This window comes from Vombatus ursinus, unplaced genomic scaffold (genome assembly GCF_900497805.2).
Source record: "Vombatus ursinus unplaced genomic scaffold, bare-nosed wombat genome assembly UNPS02014961.1, whole genome shotgun sequence".
In the NCBI taxonomy this organism is placed as follows: Eukaryota; Metazoa; Chordata; class Mammalia; order Diprotodontia; family Vombatidae; genus Vombatus; species Vombatus ursinus.
The window spans coordinates 395671-420337 of record NW_020954739.1 but is presented as its reverse complement, the minus strand read 5'-3'; the positions used below and the strand labels follow the sequence as shown (position 1 = coordinate 420337).

The 24667-nt window shown below is 50.1% G+C and overlaps 1 protein-coding gene across 1 annotated transcript in view; it reads left to right on the top strand.

The window, feature by feature from the left end:
* Window positions 1-17857: 17857 nt before the first annotated feature.
* The window catches only part of ARID3A (AT-rich interaction domain 3A), a 66433-nt gene continuing 59623 nt past the window's right edge, over window positions 17858-24667 (top strand). Inside the window, exons 1-2 of the mRNA XM_027845423.1 lie at window positions 17858-18312; window positions 19045-19375. Of these exons, the coding sequence (XP_027701224.1) occupies window positions 17906-18312; window positions 19045-19375 (738 nt within the window). The 5' untranslated portion in view covers window positions 17858-17905. The remainder of the gene's footprint in view (window positions 18313-19044; window positions 19376-24667) is intronic.

The window sequence follows — 24667 nt, the reverse complement described above, 5'->3', positions numbered from 1 at the left end:
TCAGGAGACACAGGGTCAGAGTTCTGCGTGATAATAGGTATATAGGTTAATAATAGCTATGTAGCACAAAGGTCTACACACATATGTTTATGTATTTGATCCTTACAACAATCCTGTGACATGGGTGCTATTTATGGTCCCCATTTTACAGATGAGGAAACTGAATCTGAGAGTTAAGTGACTTGCCCAGGGTCACACAGTTAGTAAGTCTCTGAGACAGATTTTGAATCTAGTTCCTCCTGACTTCAAGTCCACAGCTGTTATTGCACCATCAGCTGCCTTACTAACAGCTAAAACCTTGAACATATCCCTTCCCCTCTCTGAGCCTCAGTCTCCTGATCTGTAAAATGGGCTAATTATACTTCCACTACTTAGAAGGCTTTGAAAACCAGTTGGTGGCATAGAAATCATAGCATCATAGACTGAGAGCTACTAGGGCTCCAAAAGGCTATCTAGTCTAACCCTTCCCATTTTCCAGAGGTCAAAACTGAGGCCTAGAGTGCTCAAGGTCACAGAGGTGGGGAGCTGGGATCTGAACCCAGGTCCTCTGACCCCAAAGCCAGCACTTTTCCTGTTCCTCCATGCTACCTTTCAAGGGACAGCTCTCAAGGGAATATTATTATTATTATTATTATTATTAGTTAGAAGTCAATAAACAAATTATTATTATTATTCTTGTTCCAGTCCCACAACTTACTACTAATGTGGCCTTGGGCAAATTACATCCCATTTCTGGGCCTCAATTTCCTAGTCTGTAAAATAGGGGTAATACTACTTGTCTCTCTACCTACTTCAAAATGGTACTGGAAGGTCAGAGAGCTTTGTAAGCTGTATAGCTCCATATAAATGTAAGCTATTATTATTATTATTATTATTGTTATTCTAGTTCCAACTCCACCATTTATGTGGCCTTCGGCAAACCACCTCCTCTCTGGGGCCTCAGTTTCCTCACCTGTTCAATGAGGATAATAGTACTATTATAGTAACACATTTTTATAGCCCCTTAAAGTTTAGAAAGTACTTTAAGCTCAACACACACACAATGAGGGTTGTTTCCTTATCATTTTACAGATGAGGAAATTGAGACTCAGAGATTAGTTGGCAAACTAATCCAGACACATTGTTAATATGGATTGGCATCAGCATTCAAACCCAGGTCTTTCCTGATTCCAAGCTCCAGTCTTTCCAATTGCCTGCTCAACCAAAGAAATAATATTTGTAACACACTTAGCATAGTGCCTGGCAAACAGTGGGTGCTGTATAAATGCTTATTCCCTCCCTCCCTTCCCTACTGGGTGGGCATCTCCACAGGTATGCCATCTCAACCCCTCCAACTCAAAGTGTCCAAAATTAACCTTCCTGCCTAAACTGACCCTTCCCCTAAATGTCCTTATTTCTGATGGTGCCACCATCTTCTCAGTTACTCAAGTTAGAAACTTTAGTCAACTTTGCCTCTACTCAGCTTAGTATGGTACTTGGCAGCTTAATAAATTCCTGTTGAATAATTGTACATGTATAACCTATATCAAATTGTTTACTGTCTCAGGGAGGGGGAAAGAAGGGACGGAGAGAATTTGGAACTCAATATTTTTAAAAATAAATGTTTAAAATTGTTTTTATATGAAATTGGGAAAAAATAAAATATTCTTCAAAAATAATTAAATAAATTTCCATTGATTAATTGACTGATTGATCCCATGTCCCTCAAGCCCATGCCAGGCCATGTGGATCCTCAGCCCCTCAGCATCCCTCCAATGTCTTCTTTCTCCTCCCCAACCAGGGCTATTTATTGGCCTAGTACAGGCCCTCTCTTCTTGCTCTGAGAATATTAGAATGCTCTTTTATTTGGGCACCCAACTTCCAAGTTCTCCATTTTTCACTCCATTCTCCACACAGGAGGATCACTTTCCTAAAGGATGCCTCTCATCGTGTTCAAAAGCCATCAGCGGTCCCCTGTTGACTCAAGGTTAAAATACATATTCCCAAGCTTATCATTCAAGACTTTCCACGACTGGTCTCCCATTTGCCTTCCCAGACTTATTTCATAGGACAGTATTCCTCTTTGTTCACTCTTATGTTCCTTTCAAATTGGATTACTAGCTTTTTCCTGCACTCTACATTTCATCTTTGACCTCTATGTATTTACCTAAGTCATCCTCTATGCCTGGAATGCCTTCTATCCTCACAGCTCTGCCTTCTTCTTTTCTTTTTTTAATGTACATAGTATTGTATTTTTTCCAATTACACTTAAAGACAATTTTCAACATTCATTTTTCATTTGATTTTGAGTTCCAAATTTTTCTCCCTCTCGCCCCATACCACCCCCCAATACAGAAAGCAATCTGACATAGGATATACATGTGCAATCATGTAAAACATATTTCCACATTAGTCATGTTGTGAAAGAAGAAACAGAACAAAAGGAAAAAAACACACAAAAAAAACCCAAAGTAAAAATAGTATGCTTTGATCTGCATTCAGACTCCATCAATTTTTTCTCTGGAGATGGATAGCATTTTTCATCACAAGTCTTTGGGAATTGTCTTGGATCATTGTGTTGCTGAGAAGAGCTAAGTCTATCAAAGTTGATCATCATACAATGTTGCTGTTATTGTGTACAACGTTCTTCTGGTTCTGCTCACTTCCCTCCCCCATCAGTTCATGTAAGTCCAGGTTTTTCTGAAATGTGCCTGCTCATCATTTCTTATAACAGCTCTGAATTCTAGAAGCTTGTTTTCCTTCCAGGTTCAGTTCAGATGTTCTACCCTCTGGGTGAGAATTCTCTAACCACCCTACTCCAATTGTTAGAATTCTCTTCCTTCTCAATTTTTCCAAAAAAGAGGTGACCTGAGTTCTTTTTGGCGCCTTCACTCCCTACCTTGCATTTACTTATTGGTGAAGATGCTCCATTCCCAAAGTAAAATTAAGCTTCTTGAGGGCAAAGACTGTTTTGTTTCTAACTTGGCCCTGTGGCCTCCCAAGTTGCCTTGCCTGGAGGAGCCTTTAATAAAGGAGCCTGTTGGCTCCACTCGCCTGGCCTCCTTCCCAGCCCTGAGGATTAACAAAATTGTAGTTAGTTGGATTAACTAGAAAACTTCTGGCCTAGTGCCTTGACCTGAGTGGGTACTTTGGAAATACCATTGGAATGAATGAAAGAAAAAGTGAGAAGTGGATGGAATGAATGAGAGAAAAGGTGTGAATTATTCTCCCAGTGCCAAGGAGCTATGATTTCTGTCACCACCTAGGCAGAGCCCAACCCTTCAAAGTCTCCTTCTTACTAGTGAAATCCTAGGGAATAGCCCTAGGTCACATAGCAAAATGTTAGGAGTAGGATGTAAAGCTGATCTTCCCAACCACCAGGCTCAGTACCATCACACCTCCTAAAAGCTGCCTACCCTCACAATAAGGACTCAGAAGAAAACGTTCATTTGCTAAGCTGCCATTTTAAGTCTAAAGACTGACCCCTTATCCTTAGTAACATCTGGGCATATGGTGTTCTAATATATGATGGCTGCTAAGAAGGGCCTTATAGAATATCAGAACAGAAAGAGGGAAGAATAAAAAATGAGGTTTGAAACCCCCATTGATGATGCTAGCAACAGAAATAGGCACAGTCTGTATTCTAAGGGTCCTTTCAGCTCTAGCATTGTCCCTTAGAACCCAGAATGTCAGAGCTAGGAGGGCCCTTAGAACACTGAAGGTCAGAGCTGAGAGGGTCCTCAGAACACAGGATATCAGAGGGCTTTTAGAACACAGAACATCAGAGCTGGGAAGGACCTTAGTAATTCTTATTAGTAATTCTTAGAATGTAGAATATAGAATGGCAGTTAGAAGAGCCATAATATGCCAGAGCTAGGAGGGACCTTAGAACATTAATAATTCCTGCCACTGGGGGTGGAGAGGCTGGTGCACCTGTTGATCTTGGTAGTTCTAAGCTGTGGTAGGGGTAAAGTTGATAAGGTGATTCCCAATATGGGAATCCCTCTGAAGCTGCCCCCCCACCCCCCCACCCCCTCCACCCCCGGCTGCCTAAGGACAGGTGAAACAACAGGTAAAATGAGCAGGTCTAAGCTTCCCATGTGCCTTTCAGGAGTGGGAGCAGGGCCCATGGGCTGCTGCACTTCCAGCCTGGGCAAGATGGGGAGACCCAGATTTAAAATCAAAACAAAACAAACAAACAAAAAAACAAAGCACATCAGAGCCGAGAGAACTAGAACACAAACTACAGAATGTTTGAGCCTGAAGTTACCTTTGAATGCAGACCAAAAATGGTCTGAGCTGGGAGGGAATTTAGGATTTAAAATGTCAGAACTAGATAGGACCTTAGAGAGTACTGAATCCAAATCCTTAATTTTAGCCTACTCTATCCAATGGAGAGGAGAAGGGAGTTGCCCATTTCAATTCTGTTCAACTCAACCATGTTAAACGCCCTGAGGTCCATGACAGTTACAGAAATTGAAAAATGATACCACCCCTGCCCCCAGGGAAGTTACAATCTACTGGGAGAGTAATGGCTTATGTACAGATAACTAAAATGAAAGGCTGGTTATAATTGGGGCATAGGAGAGGCCCAGAAAACTGGGAGGACCCTGTGAGGACCTAGAAAAAGGAATTCTGGAGGAAAGGTTTTTCTTCTAGCCAGGGGAATTAGGGAAGGATTTAAACATGTGAAGAGAAGGAAGGAGTGTGTTCCAGGCAAGGAAGGCTTCAGTGATGACCAGAAATGGGAAAAGGAGAGAACAAGAGGGGAGGAAGCACACAGGGGCAAGAGGAGGGGATGCTGAATGGTCTTATTTGGGAGGGAAATAAGTTACATGGCTGAGGGAGGAGGGTAGTTATGAGGTAAGGCTAGAGAGGTAAGTGAGTTACATTGTAGAGGGCCCTGAATGCCAAACCAAATAAGTTTTATTTTATCATATAAATATCCAGGATGGATTGGAGAAAGGAGAGAGTGGATACAGAGCCCAATTATTGGACTATTAAAACAGTTCAGGCAAGAAGTGAGAAGGGCCTCATGGAGCCAAGTGGGAAGGGATGGGCATGGAGGAAGAAGAGAGAAAGGAGTAAAAAAGACTGAGGTTTTAATGACTGGGGTGACAGATGATGGGGCCAACAACTGAAATAGGAGAGTTAGAAGGTAAGGTAGGTGGGGTATATGGAATTGGACTTTTGGACATGAAGTGTGAGATGTTCTGCATTCTAAGGGCCCTACTCAGCTCTGACATTCTGAGTGCTAAGGCCGCTCAGGGCTCTGACATTCCATGTTCTAAGGGTCCTCCCAGGTGGAATATTCTGTGTTCTAAGGGCTCTCCCAGCTCTGACATTCTGGGTTCTAAGGATCCTCCCAGCTCTGATATTTTACAGTCAAAAGGTCTCTTTCAGGAGCAGTGAGGTGGCACAGTGGATAGAGCACCTGGGCAAGTCACTTAACCCTGTTTGCCTCAGTTTCCTCATTTGTCAAATGAGCTGCAGAAGGAAATGGCAAACCACTCCAGTATTTTTGCCAAGAAAAACCCCAAATGGGGTCATGTAGAGTTGGATGCGACTGAACAGCAGGTCCCTTCCTGGTCTGACAAGCAGGCAGGTTGACTGGATTTCCTGGGGGAAGAATTTATCTCCTCCCAATCCATCCTTACTCATCAAGCCTGAATCTTTGATTCGTTGTCACCTGCCCCCTTTGCCAGGCCACCTGGTTGGAAAGTATCCTGGAGCTTAGATGGGGGAGTTGATTTCAAACTGGTCTCTTCCTTCACAGTCTCACCTTTTTTTTAGGGAAGAAAATACAAGTCATAGGATACCATAGCTGGAATAATAAAGGAATAAGCATTTATGTAGCACCTACTATGTGCTAGACACTATTCTAAGTGCTTTTTACCATCTCATTTGATACTTACAACAACCCTGGGAGGTAGATGCTATTATTATCCCCATTTTACAGATGAGGAAACTGAAACACAGAAAGGGTAAATGATTTGCCAGGGTCACACAGCTAATAAGTGTCTGAAGTAGGATTTGAAGCTAAGAAGGAAGCTTTTGGTGGGGGGAACCCGTGTCTCAACTCTTCCTTGACTGACAGCCTTAGTGTATGACCCTGAGAAGTCTTTAAGTGACTTGGAGATGGTCACAGGTAGTTTATATCAGTGGTAAGACTTGAACCCAGATTTTTCTGACTCCAAGGTTGACCCCTTAAGACTCGGGACCTTAGAACCTGAGGTTTGGTAGAGATCATTTAATCCAACCCTCACATTTTATCAATGGGGAAACAGGTCCAGAGAGGAAAAAGGACCTCATAGATAGCACAGTGGAGCCAGCACTGGGCCTGGAGTCAGGAATTCAGATGTGACTGCAGACTCTAGCTGCATGACCCTAGGCAAATCTCATAACCTGCTCCATCTCACTTTCCTTCCCTGTAAAGGGTGATAATAATAGCACCTACCTCCCGGGGTTGTTGTGATGATCAAAGGAGATAACACAGGTAAAGGGCTTAGCCCTGTTACAGGCATATAGCAGGCGCTTAATAAATGCACGTTTCCTCCCTCTCGTCCTTCCCACTAGAATTCAGGTGCTCCTCCCTCCCAGCCCGGAGCACTTTTCCCTACAACCCACAGAGCCCCAAGGCTGGATGGCCTTCGGGAGTCCTCCCCCCCCCCACCCCCGTTGTAACCCAATTGGGCACTTTGTAGACGGTCCCTAAACGGGGGGGTTGGGCGTAGGGAAGGGGAGGAGGCGTGCCCTCCGAAGCGACTTTAGTATCTTTCTTTTTAAAAAAATTATTTATTACGATTTAAAGGGGCCGCAGCCCGGGATCCGGAGCCTCCAACCCCCTGTTGCCGGCGAGGCGGGGTGGGTCAGCGACCGCCCGAGGGGAGCGGTGAGGGGGTGGGGGCGGTCACTGCACGACCCTGGGGTGGGGGGGTGGCCGGGGGGGGCGGTAGCACGCCGCCGCAGCTCTGATTCAGAGGTTAGGAATTTGCATCTGATTGCCTCCGTCGCCCAATGATTCGTCCGCGGGGCGGGGAGCCCGCCCGGGGCCGCGGGGGGGGGGGGGGGGGGGGGGGGGCGGGGGGGGGGGGGCGACGCCGGCGGGGGGGGGGGGGGGGGGGGGGGGGGGGCCGCTGGAGCGCGCACGGTCTGCAGGGCAGGCAGGAGGCAGGCGGAGAGCGGCCAGGCCAGCCCGGGCCGGGAGAGCCGGAGGAGCCCGAGGGCGGCGCAGGACGGACTGACGGACGGACGGGCGGGCGGGGCATGAGCCGCCCCGGAGCACGGTAAGGCAGTCTCCTGGCGAGCCTGCGAGCGGGCGCCGCGGCGCGCCGGGACCTTTAAATCCGGGGCTCCCCCTCCCCTAGATCGGCGACTGGGAGGGGGAGGACGGTCTCCCCCAAAGTTGAGCAGGGGCGGGGGGGGGGGGGCGGAGCGGGCGGCTGGCCCTTTAACTCCGGAACTCTTCCCTTCCTCCTGCTCTCTCCGATCTTACCTGGGTAACTGGGGCTGGGGGCTCGAAGGGAGAAGGCGCCCCGAAGTTAGGCAGGGTCTAGGGGAGCAGGCGGCTGGCCCTTTAAAGCCGAAACTCTTCCCTCCCCCTCCCGGCTCCTTCCGATCCTTCCAGGGTGATTGGGGGATGCTGGCGGGGTTGGTGGGGAGGAAGGCGCCCCGAAGTTACTCAGGGACTTGGGGGGGAGCGAGGCTGGCCCTTTAAATCCGGAGCGCCCTTTCCCTGGGGTAATTAGGGAGAGCCCCCGAAGTTCTACCGGGGCCGGGGGCTGCTGGCCCTTTAAATGCGAGACTTCCCTTCCTCGTGCAGTTGGCAAGGGCCCCCAAAGTTAGGCTGAGGCGGCTGGCCCTTTAAATCCAGGGCTCCCCACTTAGGGCAATTAGAGGCGGCTTCTCTTGTCTTGTCTCCCTCCCTCCGCCGTGGCAAACCCCCGCTGAGTAGGGCTGGCAGAGACCCCGAGCGGGGGAGGGGAAGAGGCCCCCAGGCAGTATCCCCCACCTCCGGTACCCCCACTGTGCAGTGTGGCCGGGGTTGCTCGGACCCGGGGAGGCGTCGGGCCTGGGCTGCTGCTGCTGCTCCGAGCGGAAATCCTGTCCCCCCGGGCGGCCGGGCCGAGCCGAGCCAGGCTGAGCACTGGGGGGTGGGGAGGGGGCTGTGCGACCCTGCTGGGAGGGGTGGCTCGGACGCCGTCTCAGGGATTCTTCCCCCTGGGCTGCCCGGGGAGAGAGGTAGACCCACCGTCTTCTTCATTCTTTTCCTTCTCTTTCCTTCTCCTCTTCCTCCTTCTCCTTTTTCCCCCTGGTCTCCCCCCCACTGGGGGCTGGGACGCCTGTGTCCCTTAGCAGTCCCCCCCCCCCACCCCGGGTTCCAGGCGCCTCTGAGGCTTCCAGGCACGGGTTGGGCAGACTCCAGTACTGGGTGGCCGGAAAGGGGCAGGACCCCCCCACCCCACCCCCAACTGTCGAGCAGAGGTGGGGAGGGAATGGCCATGGTCGGGAAACATCGATTGCCCCGGGCCTGGCCCCTGATGGCGGAACCTGGGGTGGAGAGAGAGAGAGAGAGAGAGAGAGAGAGAGAGAGAGAGAGAGAGAGAGAGAGAGAGTGTGTGTGTGTGTGTGTGTGTGTAGGGAGGGGGACAGCTGGGCTCACACACGCACACAGAGGGTCACACTCACACATCTCTCTCACACCCAGATCCACTCCACCACAAAGAGATACACAACCACAGAGCTTACTTTCCCATCCTTTGAAACCAAGTCACTGCCTTTCACTCAATCAACAAGCATTTATTAAGCATTTGCTAAGTGCCTGGTGCCCTCTACTCGCAGAGGATACTGAGGAAAAGCAAAAAAGGTTCCTTGCCCTCAAGGAGCTTACATTCTCTGGAGGAAGCCTCTTGGCATCATAAATCCGGTAAATACTAGTTACCATATGGAGATACACACTCCGGCAGACTCGAAATGCAAATCGGTTCTTTCCAAGAAGTTTGAATAAATAGGGCTTTGGGTTTTTTTTCTCTCTCTCTTCGTTTCTTTTTCAGTTTCTTTTTTTCCCTGCAAAGCTTCCCATCAGTGGCTGGGGCTACCCCTTCCCCTTCTGGTCTCTCCCCTCCCCCACTTTGGAGGCCTCTCTGTCCAGGGCCCTGCAGCCTTGCACAACACTTAAAATACAGGGTTTTGCAAGGGTCCTGGGGCCGCAAGCCTCTGATCTGTAGAAGACCCAGATGTAGTTGGGGGTGGGAAGCAGACCCATGCATGAAAGCCACTGTAACTCTTTCCTTCCTCCTGCCTTTCCCCTCAGCCTCACCCCCCCACCCCCACCCCCAGCATCTGCCTGGATAACGTAGAGTGTCCCTCCTCCCTACCCACCTCAAAATCCTTCTGGCTGCAGCTATTCTAAGTCGCCTGGACCAGAGGATGTAATAAATAGAGGGAGAACAAAGGGTTAATTGGTTTTGGGGGCCAGAGCCAGGGATGATGCTGTGGGGGAGGTGGTGAGCATGCTTTGTCACTGATATGGGGGAGAACCTTTTGGAGGGGGATTCAGAACCTTAAAGGCCCTTCCTTGGACTGTCCAGTTCTTATGCTCATCATAGCTGGATCCCAAGAGGCCACTGAACACCCAATAGCCCTGGCAGAGAGGGGTGTCTAGGGAGTGGGTGGGCAAACCCAGATTCATAAACCAGATTAGAAGATCTCAGTCCTTTCTATGTCTAGTTGCTACCGCCACTCCCTTCTCCACATGCCTACAGGATGCCCAGACATCCAGGTTTTCAGGGACCAAAGGACAGTTTTTCTTGAAGCAGTCGAAGTGTTAGAACAGCCTAGCTCAGAAATTCGGGTTCAGCACTTCTCCTTTAGGGGCAGCGGAAAGCAGAGTACCCTGGGAAGGGAAAAGAGGCCAGGCCCCTCCGACCCAAGCCTGGCTGTCCATTTTTGTCTTTTAGGCCACCTTCTGTCAGGGCGTCCCTCTGGGCAGAAGTAGAAGAGGGACAGACCTGGGAGAACCTTAACAACACAAAATGTCAGAACCGGGAGGGCCTTACAACATAAACTATTAGAGCTAAAATTGTCCTTATGACTAGCCTCAGCATTCTCTAGATATGGAAACTGAAGGCGGGAAAGCTACTTCTTCCCCTCCATAGGACTAAAACAACTTCTTTCCCCTCCATTCTATTGACGGCCAGGCGGGGAACATGTCCTGCACTTGGGGTAGAGACATGGTAGAGAAGGATGAGCAGGCCTGCCAGTCAGAGTTGGGTCCCTCTAAAGTAGGGAATAAGGTCAGCCAGCCAGCCAGGGTGTTACCAGACTCAGGTCCCATCCCTTCCCCCCACCCCTTCACCTTCAGGGTCACCTCTTCAAAGCTAAGTCAGCCTGCCTCAAAGGACCTTCTGGAATCTTGGCTTCTGGCCCTTTGCTGGGTTATGACTTTTCTGAGAAGGGTAGGGGTGAGTTGTCTCAGGAGTCAACCCAGTAATCAGTGCTGGCTGCCTGGTGAGCCCCGTTCCTAGTTTGTGGAAATGATGGCTGAAGCTTTAGGGGAGGACAGAAGAGGTGAAATTGAAGAGCCCTGGGCCCAGTTAGGGCGATTCAGGACATTTGGTCCCTGTGCCTCTACCACGGGAGGAATAATAATTAGCATGTCCCTCCCCTGAAGCTCTCCTAAACAACCTGGCTAACTGGGCTAGGTGTTAAGAAAGTTATATGGCCTTCATTTTACAGATGAGAAAACTGAGGTGCTGAAAGATTCTTGGATTTTCATCTGGTGCTAGGAGGGGCTCTTAGAAGATACTGAGTTCACCTCTTCATTTTATGGATGAAGACACTGAGGTCCACAGAGGTTGTGATTGGCCCAGGGTTACACATTAAAAGTGTAAGCCTCAAAGGCACCTTGACTTCTTCAAGGTCACACAGGGACTCACACATTGAGCTGAGATCTTTTATTAAGGAGGCAATCCACCCCCGACATTTATGGGCCCGAAATCAGGGGGGCTAAGTTCTAGTCTGGGCTCAGTCTGTGGGAATTTAGGCCAAGTCCTTTCCTCTCTCTGGGCCTCAGTTTCTTCATTTGTAAAATGGGAGTGGGGGAATTGGAAGGGGAAAAAAAAAGGATTACTTGTGATGTCTGCTGGGGATGGTCTCAAATAACGTGAGGCTGTTTTAAAAGGCAAACAAACCTCACAAAAGATCACTGACAATGAGCTTTTAGCCAACCAGTAAAAGGGAGACTCAAAAGGCAAACCTTTTATCTCCAAACCCCTTTCCGTATATTTGAATTTTGAGCTCTGATCAAAAACGATACTCCCATTTCCATAATATTTAAAGGTGCTTTCCCCACGTTGACCTGAGACAATAGGCATACTGAGGTCCAGAGATTGGGCCAAGCGACTTACCCAAGGTCACGCAGCCAGTAAGTTCTGGGTCCAGGTTTCCTGGTTTTAAGCCCACCTCTTTCCCCAACAGCTTCATGAAGAATCATAGAATTAGAGCTGGGAGGGATTTTAGAGGTCATTTAGTCCAACCCCCTTGTCGATTTTACAGATTGAGAAGCTGAGTCTCAGTGCTATTAAGCCCTCTGCCTAAGGTCACACAGGTAGCAGAGCTCTGATTTGAACTTGGGTGTTTTGACTGTAACTCCCATTGCTCTGTCACACTGTTCCCCTGTGTGATGGGACATTTCAAAGTTGGTCATTTCATCTCTAACCAGACTGGTGGGGGGCAGTGATGACTTTTGTTTTCCCATTGAAAACATTTTGGATACCATTCCCCTCCCCGACCCCACCCCCCACAGAGAAAGACATTTAAATCAAACCATCTGACCGCATATGCAGTGACCTGCAGCCACAGTCCCCTGCCTCATCAAGGAAAGGAGGAAGGGGAAGTAGTGTGGGTGGGTGGGTTGGCCTGGAGAAGAGTTAGCAGCATATGGAAGGAGCTCTGGACTGGGCCTTAGCAGCCCTGGTGGCTCTAACTTTGGACAAGTTGCTTTTCTTTTTTGAGCCCCTTCATCTGTAAAATGGGGCTATTGACAGTGCTTGCATGTCCTATCCCGCTAGGCTGTTTTAAAGAAAGTACCTTGTAAAGTCTAAACACCTTTAGAAATGGAGGTTATCGCAAAAAGGAAGCCATTGTGATAGTGTTACAATCATAGGAAGCATTTATGTCGCACTTGTAGGTCTGCTCAGTGATTTACAAATACCTCATATGAGCCTCACAACAACCCTGGGAGATAGGTACTATTATTATCTCCACTTTACAGGTGAGCAAACTGAGGCAGACGGAGGTTAAGTGACTTGCCCAGAGTCACACAGCTGGTAAATGTCTGAGGTTGGATCTGAACTTCTCTCTCCACTTCGATACCCAGCTGTCCACAGTCTAATAATTGAATCCTAGAAATTTGATGCAGTTAAGTGACTGGTTTATGTAGCTAGAAAGTGCCAGAGATTAGATTTGAGCTCTGGTCTTTCTGTTTCTTAAGTCCAGTGTTCCAGCAGCAGCCTAAGAATAAGAATATTCAAGTATCTGAAGGCTGTAATGGTGAAAAGGGATGACTTGTTCCACTGGTTACCAGAGGAAAGAACTTGAAGGAGTGGGGGTGCAGAGAGGCAGACTTGGGTTGGATGGAGGGGCAGAACTTTCCAACAATTTCAGTTGCCCCAAAGTAGGGTGGACTGCCTTAGTAGGTGGGTAGTGAGGATCCTGTCATTGGATGTATCCAAGCAGAATTTAAAAGAGTAATTGTCAGGAGTGTTTTTTAGGGACTTTCTGATGAGGTCACACTAGATCCTCCCAGCTCAGATTTTGTTTGGGGTTTATGAATACGACAGACCAGTGCTGTCCTACAACATATAGTTGTGTGGCCCAAGGGATGCCTCTTGGGTGGTAAGCCAGTAAGGAGGACTGATGGAAAAAGTGGAAAAGTGGGTGGGGTTGGAGAAAAGGTGGGTTTGAGGGCAGGGCTAAGGGCTGACTGATGGGATGGCGGCCAAGGGAGAGATGGATGGGAGCAGAGCAGAGGAGGCCCTACCCAGGCTCCCCAGGGAAATAGCCGACTCTGCTGTCCAGCTGTCGTCCTCAGGTCAGTTCTGGACAAGGGAGGTGGGGAGGAAGAGTGTGGACTGATCAGAGAGGAGGGTTGAGGGCTGGAGGGGGCCTGGGGTTACGGCTGGAAGGGACCTTAGAATATTGAATGCTAAATTTGTAAAGCAAGTGTCAGAAATCGGGGTGGTGGTTTGTTTTTTTTTTAATATTTTGGCAACTATTTCTATGTAGTTGTGTGCTGTTGTAATCTTTGGTGTTTTGTGCATTTAAAAACATTCTTTTGAGAGAGAGTCCACAAGCTCAACAGATTGCTGGGGGGAGGGAGTCCATGACAAAAAAAGAGGGTAAGAACCCTTAGTAGAAAGGGACCTCAGCACTTAGAATTTTCATTTGTTAGTAAGATTGTTGTTGAATTGCTCAGTCGTTTTCAATCATATTGGACTCTTCACGACCCCATTTGGGGTTTTCTTGGCAGGGATACTGGAATAGTTTGCCATTTCCTTCTCCAGCTCATTTTACAGATGAGGAAACTGAAGCAAACAGGGTTAAAGTGACTTGCCCAGGGTCACACAGCTAGTAAGTATCTGAGGCTGACTTTGAACTCAGGTGTTCCTTACTCCTGGCCTGGTGCTCTATCCACTGTGCCACCTAGCTTTCCCAGGACTTAGAACTTGGAATGTCAAATTGGGAGGGATATTAGAATACAGAATGTCAAAGCTAGGAAAGCTCTTGGAACATTGACTCTCAGAGCAGAAAGGGAGCTTAGAACATAGAACGTAAAACATCAGAACTGGAAGGGGCCTTAAAACCTTAGTACATTGTCAGCCACAAGAGAGACCTTAGAGATAATCTCAACCAAACCCTTTATTTTTTTCAGATAGGGAGACTGAGGCCCAGAGGAGTTAAATGATTTGTTCCACATTATAAAACTAGTTAATGTAACAGACAGGATTCAGACTCAGGCCCTTTGACTGCAAATCCAGTATTCTTGGCACTGAGTACTGTTACGCCTCTGTGGGCCTCCTTTTCCTGATTATGTTCAATGATCCCTGAGACCTTTTCCGTCTGGAAGATTTCACGTGGTGGATGTTGGTGGTGGAGGCTCAGGGCTGGCATCTCCAATTCCAGTTTCTTGACTTAATCTTGGGGTTGCACTGGCCATAGTTCTGGGTCAGCTCAGACTGAGCCCCCAGCCCCTCCCTCCCTCCTTCCTCCGTGTAATTTTGACCAAAATAGGCCCTGAAGCTGGGAGAAGGTTCCTCCCTCCCCCCAACCCTTTCCCGCAGGTGCCACCATAGGAGTCCAGCCCTTGACCACTGGCCTTGGGGTGGATTTACCGCCCTTACAAGGTTCTGCTGGATACTCAGCTGCCAGGCTGCCTTGCCCATCCTGGCACAGTTCCACGGGTGTGTTTGCTGTGTGGGCATTTTGACCTAAACATAGTTTTGAATATGACCCCAAAGTGGTTTTGAATGCATGCTCCTTGCGTGGGCTCATCTACTGAGATCTGGTTTTGTCTGGAGCTTTGTCAAATAGCCTTGCGTATCCTGACAATCACATGATCTCCCCCTAAGGAATCCCTCTGGCCTTTGCAGACCTGTGTGTGTGCGCATATGGCTGGGTGGGCGGGGGTTGACTAAGGGAAGTATTAGGAGAAACCTTGGTCTAGCTTTCTGTTCATCTGGTGCCTTGGGCTCTCCAAAGGGAGAGATCATCCCTCTTGTGTAATCTCAGAGGTGTGTGCTCTGAGATCTTTTTTCTGAAGCTTGAGGTTTCCCATAAAGGGAAGAGTTGCCCCCTCTCCTCTCTCCCCTCTCCCTACCCCATGGTGCCACTTGCGAATGCTTTAACCATCCATCCACTGCACACCCATCCCTCAGCCTCGTTTGGAGGGAGGTCTGATTGCCACCCCAGTGGTAGTGGGTTTTCGTTTGGGGTTATTTCTGCTGGGGGGTGGAGGTGGAACAGAGGGGAGTGAGTGCTGAGATTAGCATGTAGGCTCTGGGCCAGGTGCAAAGAGCCCTACTGCTGTCCTTCGTCAAAGCAATGCCCCATTAGATTGTAAGCTCCTTGAGGGCAGGCTTGGCTTTCTGTTTCTTATTTGTATCACCTACGGTTAGCACAATTCCTGACACCTAGTAAGCACTTAATGTTTATTGGCCACTGGCGTTTTGACAGGAAGGACTTCCCAGCCGTGTGAGTGGACTGGCCTTATGGCCCCATACTGGACCCGAGGCCCAGAAAACCTGGGTTCAAATCCTGCCTCAGACAGGCTCTCTGAGCCACAGTTTTCTCAACTGTAAAATGAGGGTAATAACACGTGCCTACCTCCCCAGGGCAGTTGTGACAGAAATCCTTTAAAAATGAGAATTATCATCATTCCTTTAAAATGAACACAGCGTCAATATCCAGCGTTCTAGACTTGGGTGAGATTAATGTGGGCCTTGGAGGACCCTAATGCAGAATTTGGAGATGTGCTGGATGGGAACTTGGAAGCCATTTAGCCCAAACTGCTCATTTTACAGATGGGGAAACTGAGGCCCAGACAGGGGCAGAGCTTGGGAAGGGAGGCCCGGTCTTCTGACTCCAAGTGCATTCCTCCTTCCACTGTGACACAGTTTGTTACAGGAGGGAGGTGTTCAGTCATGAGGCCCAGAGAGGGATAGCAATTTGCCTGGAGACACAACACATGTATGTCTTTTCCTTTTCTTCCCAGGGTCCTTCTTTATTTGTTAACCCCCCCTCCCATGTCTTGGTTGATTTTAGCCTTTGGGAAGCTCTCATTCTGCCTTCCCCCCAGATGGAGACCAGTCTTAGGATTAGGCGTTCACAAAGGCCTGTGTTCCGGGTCTCCCCTCTATTTGGGGGAAGGAGAACTCAGGGTTCTAAGTGCCCCATCTTTGGGAGCCAGAGCTGAGTGAGATTCCACCAATGAAAGCAGTCTTGCCCCCCTCTCAGGGCCCTGATGGGGATGGACAGACAACCAATGGCAGCCCCCTCTTTTGTATGTGTGGAGCTTAGAACTTGGAATGCCATACACAGACCCTGGGCCCCAGATGGCCCAGGGAGATCGCAGCCAATCAGCAGCTGAGGCAGGGGAGGCCTTCCCCACCTCTGTTTATGAAGCAACAATTCTGGGGGCTTCCCAGTTCCCGAGGGTCAGCCTGATGAGGTGCTGTTTATCTCTCCCTGGACTGCAGGAGGTGCCAGGGAAGGCCAGCTTTAATATTAATGAATTGTCTCTGGAGGTGACCCCAGACCTCTGGGTTGTAGGTGAGAGGCAAAGGGTTAGGGGGAGGGATGGATTCTCAGCAATGTGGTCCTGCCTCCAGGGAGCCCTCCTAGCCTTGAAGAGCAAGAGTAGGGGGACATTCTGGGCAGAGCCCAAAGGACCCTTCGATAGGAACAGAAAAGGGGAGGGTGGGGACCTCCACTTTGGCCCAGGTCCTCATGGTCTCTTTGCCTACTTAGAGGAAGGGGAGATGGGGTAGCTGGGTCACTCGAGTTCTCTCTCCCCAACTTCCAAGCCCTAGGAGACTTAAAATGGTCTGGATTTCTTAGATGTTACAGCTTGTCCCACTTTTTCCCTCCCCAAGACCCCCCATCGCTGCTCTATCAGGGACTTCTCTCCACAGAGTCTAGAGGAAATAACCCTTTGGTCTGGGAATCAGGAGGGACCTCTAACCTTTATCTAGTTGTGTGACACTGACGTTTACCTCTCTGGGCCTCAGTTTCCTCATTTGCAAAATGAAAAGGGGCTAGACTCGTTGACTTCCCAGGTCCCTTCTGGCTCTAAATCTATATTCCTGTGATCCCAGAAATCCCAGGTTTTTAGTATTTATCACTTGTGCGACTTGAACACATCACTTCCTCTCAGTTTCCTCATCTGTAAAATGGGACTCATGACACTTTACTTAGCACCACCTCCTCTCATTGTAAACTTTCAAGTTTCATAGAAATGGGAATTGACCCCTCCGTCCGGCCTGTAGGTCCTTGCCCTTTGCGTGGTGTACCATGGCTGGCTGGAGCCAGCCCTGTTGAAAGGGCAGTTCATAGATCCTTTGGGAATCAGGGCTGAGTATAGGTTGTGGGTATAGGTCAGAATTAGCAATTTTATAGTAGAGAGAGTCAGGAATTCTGCTCCTGGCACTGGCCAGCTATGTGACCTTGGGCCCCCCTAAAGTGGGGCAAGCTGATTCTGGTCTGCATTTGGTAAAGGGAGTTTGCTCATTGGGAGGACCTGTGAAAGTAGGTCCAGGCCCATTTATTGGTGTGCTAATCTCTTGTGCACCAGGACCCAGCCAGCTGGTTGGGTTGTCTTGCAGGCGGGGGGCTTGAGCATGAGCCCCTAGCCACAGGGAGATGTGATGGCAGACCAGATTGGAGGAGGGAGGGGAAAGCCTTCCAGCTCTACCCATTTAGCTAACTTGTCTTTCCCATCTCCCCTTCCCCAGACAGGTTCTCAGAGGTCCCTGGATGAAACAGGCCTGAGCCAGGTTGAGGCAAATAGGACTTGCTGACCTCAAACCCCACTGGCCCTGCTGCTGGTGGCGAAGGACATTCCCCACCCTCACTCTATCACGGGAATCCTCCAGGGGATGTCCAGCTGAGTGATTGCCTGAGCCCAGAGGGCCGGCTCCTGGTGACCTCTGGGCTTGTGTCCCGGCCAGGGACTGGCCCAGAGTAAATAGAAAAGGACAGCCCAGCCTGGCCCCTTCTCCCTCCTTTCGTTGTCATCGAAGCCCCCCCATTCGCCACGCTGCAGTGCGGCCCGCCCGCCCCCCGGCGCCTCCCCCCTTCCCCGCCGGGCCCTGCCCTGCCTCCCCCCTGTCCCCGGGCGCTTCAGCCCCCCAGCAGACGGCGGACAGCCATGAAGCTCCACGCGGTGATGGAGAATCTTCTGCAGCGGCAGCAGCGGGCCCGGCAGGAGATGGAGGCCCGGCAGCAGGCGCCAGAGCCGTCAGGGCCCGCTGCGCCACAGGGGCCTGGTCCCAACGCGGAAGACGGTGAGCCAGAGAGCATGCGCATACAGCGGGCCCAGATGGCAGCCTTGGCGGCCATGCGGGCAGCGGCTGCCGGCCTGAGCCACGCTCCGAGCCCTGGAGGCTCAGAGGGGAGTCCGATGTCTGGTGACGAGGAGGACGAGGATGAGATAGAAGAGGACGAGGCGGCCCCGGTCCCTCCTGCACGGGCAGATGAGCCAGCCCAGGGGACCGAGGGCAGCCACGGACGCTTTCGGGATCTGGTCTCGGAGGAGGAGGAGGAGGAGGAGGAGATGTAAGTCACGAGCAGGCAGGGAGGGTTTGGGAGTCAGGATACCTGAACCACAGACCCGGAGTAAGTGTGCCGCCTTTGGCAGAACTCATCCCCTCTCTGGACCTCCATTTGCCCATCTCTAAAATGAGGGCGTTGGGTTAGATGTTAGTTTTGATGCGCTGTGTCTGTGGCCATGGGGGATGGAAAGCCACAGGGGCTCGGAGGACCCAAAGACCTGCCCCAGGTGAACCGAGGCAGAGGTGCATCCCCAGAGGGGAAGAAGGCATACACAATTTGATTGTTGGCCCATTTCATGGATGAGGATCATCGAGGCTTAGAAGCGGTGGCCTTCGCTGAGCCTCCTGCCCCTACTTCCAAACCCTCGTTTCTTCTGAGAGGAGCCGGAGGACTTCTTTCTGGGAAGCATTTGTGCCCTTCTCCGGATTCTCCCATTTCTTCCTCTAGAAATAGAGGGGGGTAATGCTTTCTGAGCTGGCCGGCATGTCATCCCTGCTAGAGAAGGGACGGAGTCTGTTGTGTGATAGGGAAGGTTCCACCTAGTGTTATAGATGGGAAAACTGAGGCCCAGAGACAAGGGACTAGCCCAAGCACACACCCAGATGAACCAGGTGGTAACGGGGCTCACACGGACTTGGCGCTGAGGGCTTATTCCAGCATCCCATTGGAGAAAGGGGAGAGGGCACGTGGGTCCCGTCACTTACTCAACCTCTGCCCCTTTCTCCTTTTATCCAGGAAACAGAAATGGGCAGAAGAAGACTTTGAGGAAGACCCTGGGGAGGAGGAAGAGGAGGACGAGGAGGAGGAGGAGGAGGATTATGAGGAGGAGGAGGAGGAGCTCGGGGAGGAGGGGGTAGGCCCGGCTGGCCGGACCAGGCTGGGCCCCGGCTCCCTGCTCCCTCGGAAGCCGCTGGCCCCCCAGCCCTTCCTGGGGGATGCGTCCCGGCTGCTGGGGGGCCAGGACCGCCTGGCTCCAGGACTCTCCCAGCCAGGCACCTCTCAGCTCCCCCCTCAGCCACAACCCCCTGACCACGGGGACTGGACGTATGAAGAGCAGTTTAAACAGGTAGGACCTTGGACTCTGTATCTCTTGTTCTAGAGGCAGCCTGCAGCGGGCCCTGTGTGTGGGAGCCTTCGCCCTAGACGCACTGATGTGCTGTGTGACTTTGTTGAACCAGTGTTCCTCAGGACTGCTGGGCTCTTTTCTTGTAAAGCTGTGACCCCCTTGTGGGAGAAGGCGTTGCATAGTCTACCATTTTCCCCTGTGGTTGCTCTGACCTCTTCTACCCCCAGATGAACTAATCCTTTCCCCCGCCCTCCTGGATCAGTGTGTTGGATATAGCAGTGATCACAGCCGGGACTTGCCGGTGGGGTGAATGAGTATCGTGAACCGGGCAGGGGTCCCAGGGGATAAACAGAGCTTGGCACCAAAGGGTTAGGCATTGGTCAGTGGGCCCAGGTATGGAGTTCATCACTGAGCCAATTGCTAACAGGCAATTCACATTTGATTCAGTAGACTGGACGGGCTCCCTGTGGTATGAAGCCTTGTGCTTTGTGTCCTGCTTAGACAGGACGCCCCCGGGCCCTGCCTTCATGGAGCTCATGGTCTAACAGAACAAGATAGCAGCTCAGGCAACGAGGGAACCCACTCTACATGAGAAGCAAACAGATTGTTGTTGTATTGGGTCAGAAGGAGAAAGCCATTACTGATGGGGGCTCAGAGGAACCTTCATGCCTTCAAATTTCTTATGGCCCTTACTTGACTCTCCCTATCACATTTTCCCTTGTATCAGGTTTATTTGTAGATATGATTCTCTCCTATTAGACCACAAGTTCATTTTTTTTTTTTTAACAGTTCTATCCCTTATACCCTCAGTTAGTAAGTGTAAACACTTACAATAAACACTTAGTATGTGTCAGGCACTGTGCTAAGCCCTGGGGATAAAAAAAGAGGCAAAAGACAGTCCCTGCTCTCAAGAGCTTACAGTCTAACGGGGGAGACAACAAACAGATACATACAAATAAGCTACATAGAGGCAAAATAGGAAATAATTAAGAGAGGGAAGGCGCTAGAATGAAGAGGGTTTGGGCACTCCCCAGCCCACCCACTTAGAAACTTCAGGGGGATCTGTAATCTTGATGGGGATACAGATTACCCCCATCCCATCCCATTGGATCCAGATTCTCATAAACCCTCCCTAGACAGTCCTCCCACTCGGCCTCCGTTGTTTCCTCCGCTATTTATGTTTGGTTGTCTCCGGCTCCCCTCTCTTAGCCCTCCCTCTCCATACCTGACTGGCCCACACTCTTCTCCTGCCCCTGTAGCTCCTACATGCCATCTTTATACCTTTGCTCATTTTTTGCTCCATTGCCAATTGGGTTACCTAGAGCTTTGGTGACTAATACTCTATCCATGTGTATTCAATGGAATCAACTTGAAGGGGATGATGCTTGATTTGGATTTTTAATGGGAGGTCAGGGGTTCTACAGCAGGATGACTTTCCAGACAGGAGAGATAGGAAGGAGGCAGCAGAATGAATTTAAGGTGTGTTGTTTGTCCAGAGTGGGGAGTGCATGAAGTGGGAGTAATGCAAGGTAAGTTAGAAAGGTTGGCTTGGCACCATATTGTAGAAGGCCTCAAACACAGAGCAGAAGAGTTTAGATTTTGCTCATCGGACAATAGAGAGGCACTGAAGGCTTTTGAGGAGGAGTGACGTGGCCAGGCCTGTGTACCAAGGGAGGACGGCAGAGGGGGAAAGTTTTTTAGAGGCTGTTGAAATGAAGGATGGTAGTGAGTATCTGGGTGAAGGTGATGACACAGAGGGCCTAGAGAGTTGTGGGAAATGTGGTGGAGGTGTGATTGATGGGAATTGGTGACAGCCTCGATGTGAGAGGTGAGAGAGGGCAGGAAGCACTCTGTCCTCGGCTCCTACTTGGGGAGGTTGGGAGCTCAGGTGCAGCCCCTGTGGGGCCGATCTGGACCCGAGCCATAGCCCAGACCCCCTTTGGTCTTTCCTGGCCCCAACCTGATTGGGCTTTAAGGCTGCCCATGGTTCATGCTGTAGGAGACAGAATAGTCCTGGGTTGGAGGGCTGGGCTATGTTCTAATGAACAAAATCACAGGACATAAGGTGGTAGAAAGAGTACCAGACGTGGAGGCTAGGGGCCTGGGTTCAAGTGCTGTGTCACCGTGGACCAGTCGCTCCAGCCTCAGTTTCTTCATCTGTAAAATGGAGGAAAGATTCTTCTCACTGGCTCACTCTTGTGATTTTTGGAAGGAAAACAATTTGTAAATCAGGAGGAACTATAGAAATTGGAGCTGTTGTGATTATTGTTTTGTTAGTAATAATAACAATAGGGGCAGGTTGCTTAATCTTGTCTGTTGACAGGGGAGCTCCTGGGACCCCTGGACAGGGGATGGGGGGACATGGGGTTTCCACATGAGGTTTCTTGACTAAAGGACCTCAACTGGACCCATCCCTGGGAACCCACAGAGGGCGGCTCAGCTCACTCTCAACACCTCCCACTTATCCATTCTGATCATGAAGCGTCGGCCTTTCTGGCCCGGGTTCTCGGGGCCGTGGATGAGTTTGAGGGGCAGTCCAGGGCCAAGCCAGGGACTCAGCATGGTCACCTCCACTTCCTCCTCCCTCTCACTAAGAGCCAGGGACAGGACATAGTTTGTAACCTGGGGTAAATCAAGTGAGCCTCAGTTTCCTCCTGTGTAAAATGAAGGGGTTGGAGTCGATCTTTAAATCCCGACATTTCTGTATCCTGAGTATATTCAGGAGCTGGAAAGAGCTCTTCAGAGTCGTTTCCTCCTGCCCCCATTTCAGAAACGGGGAAGCCAAGGGCCAGGGGGGTCGTGGTCCTTGGCCAAGTCACCGACCGAGCCCTTGGGGGGGGTCTCAAGTTTCGTGGAATGGCGTTAGCGGGTTGGGGGGAAACACCCCGGCTCTGGCCTTCAGTCTGCCACCGATCCCCTATCTTTCAGACAGACTTGAGGAAGCTGGGGCCATCAGCTCTGTGTCAATGGGAGGAAACCACCCTTTTCTCTGAAGGGGCTCCGGGGAGGTTGGCCGGAGCTGCTTTGATGTGTGTTTAAGCCCATTTAAACACCGATGAGGCCATCCGAGGGGGCCGGGGGAGGGGGCAGTAAAGGCTAAGGGTCGGGGTTGTGTCTGAGCAGCCCCAGATGGAAACCAGACAGAAGGAGGTGGGAGGTGGGGGGGAGTAGCAGCTGAGCTGGAAACTGAGGGCTTTCTCATGTTCCTTATTTGTGCCCCCGCCTTTCCTGGGTTTGCGTGAGACACAGCTGTAAAGAGGAGACATGGAGATACTGGGGGCTTTGGAGCATCCTGGTGGGGGCGAAAAACTCCCAGATTTGGAGTTCTCCATCTGAAGCTTCCTGGCTGGGTGACTTTGGAGAACTCCCCTCATCTCTCTGAGCTTCAGTTTCCTCATCAGTAAAATGGAGCTGTTCACCTAGCTCAGAGTTTTAGAGCCAGAAGGGACCTTAGAAGTCACCTAATTCCTCTGTGCACCTCCCCCTCTTCATTTTATGGAAATGGGGCCCAGAGAGGGAAAGAAATCTGCTCAGGATCACACAGAATCTGTGACTAGCAGAGCTGAGATGGGAACCCAGCTTGTCTGCCCACTCTCTGCACCTTGACCATTTTCCTTGCTCGTTCTCTCACCCTCTCAGATTGCTGGGAGTGAGGGAAATTACTTTTTTTTTTTAATTTTGTTTCCTTTTTAAATTTTATTTTATTTTTTAAAGAAAAATTGCTTTATAAATCCTGACATATCATGGGAAAGGGGAGCTGGGATGATTCCTGTGAAGGAGGGGGGGTTCAGGCGTGGAGCCTGGGATAGCCATGGCATCACGAACACGGATCAACCCTCATGTATATGCTGTGCCTCACAGTTTAGAGGACGCTTGATAACCAGAATAATAATAACAATAGCCAGAATTTCTGTAGCTCCCAACATTCAGTGCCAGGCATTGTGCTGCTAAGTGCTTTACAGATATTAATACAGATAATAATTACAGATTTAATATAAATATGATATATGGTATATAACAATATAATTTAACTCAAATATAGTACAAATGTTCAAATATTGTCTCATTTGATCCTCACAATGATCCTGGAAGGTAGGTGCTATTAGGATCCCTGTTTTACAGTTGAGGAAACTGAGGCCAATGACTTGCCCAAGGTCACACAGCTTGAAATCCCACTCTGCAGATGGGGATATAGAGGCCTAGAAAAGAGGAAGAGACTTGCTCAAGTTTCTGTGGTGAGCCAGTGGAAGACCAAGGGCTGGCGCACGCGCATCTTATGGGCTAGTGTAGGGGATGGCTGCTTCTGGTCAGTTGCTCCTTCATGTGGAGCCCTTACCTCTATCAGGTGCTTTACAGTGTTTTTTTGTTTGTTTGTTTGTTTTTAGGCAATTGGGGTTAAGTGACTTGCCCACAGTCACACAGCTAGTAAGTGTCAGGTGTTTAATCTGAGGTCGGATTTGAACTCAGGTCCTCCTGACTTCAGGGCTGGTGATCTAGCCACTTGCTTTACAGTTTACCGTTCACTCTAATAACCTTCCTTCCTCTGATTCTCACAACAAACTTTCCAGAGGTCACCAGGGCAGAGTATTATGGTCCCTACTCACATTTCCCAGGTGGGATAACTGAGAACCAGAACATTAAGTGACTTGTCCTGGGCTCCAGGGCTCTTATATCAATCATTTTCTCCTGGGAAGTTAAAAAAAAATGCAGGCCCGTCTTTCCCTTGGGGAGGACATTTGCCTATATTTATACATGGATGTGCATCTGTGTGTCAGGTTCTGACTCCAAGCCAAGCCTGTGGGTTAGCTGGGATTGAAAATAACCTTGGGGTGAGCCAGGCCCGGGGCTTCCAGAAATGGCTGGAGAAGCCCCTCCCTCCTCTCCTGCCTCTCTGTCACCATCTCTCCTATCCTGGGAGGGGGTCCCCCAAGGTCATGGATCTTAGTATGTAACTCCAGGAGGCCGCCAAAGGGATTCCATTATTGGAGGGGCACTGGAAGGAAGGCAGGAAGGAGGGAGAGGAAGGGGACCAAGGAGGCCCCCAAGGATAAATTCATTCAGAAGACATATCACATGAAGGGGCAAAAGGATAGGTCCCAAAAAAGTCCCGGTTATAGTTCCATGAGGGCAGGGCTCAGGCCTTAGCTACGCTATCCCAGTGCACGGCTCAGGGCTTTGTGCCCGGTAAGAATTTAATTCATGTTTTGCTCGTTTTTTGGAAGGGCTCTTAAAACATGGAATATCAGAGCTGGGGAAGGGCTCTTAGAACATGGAATGTGAGAGCTGGGAGGG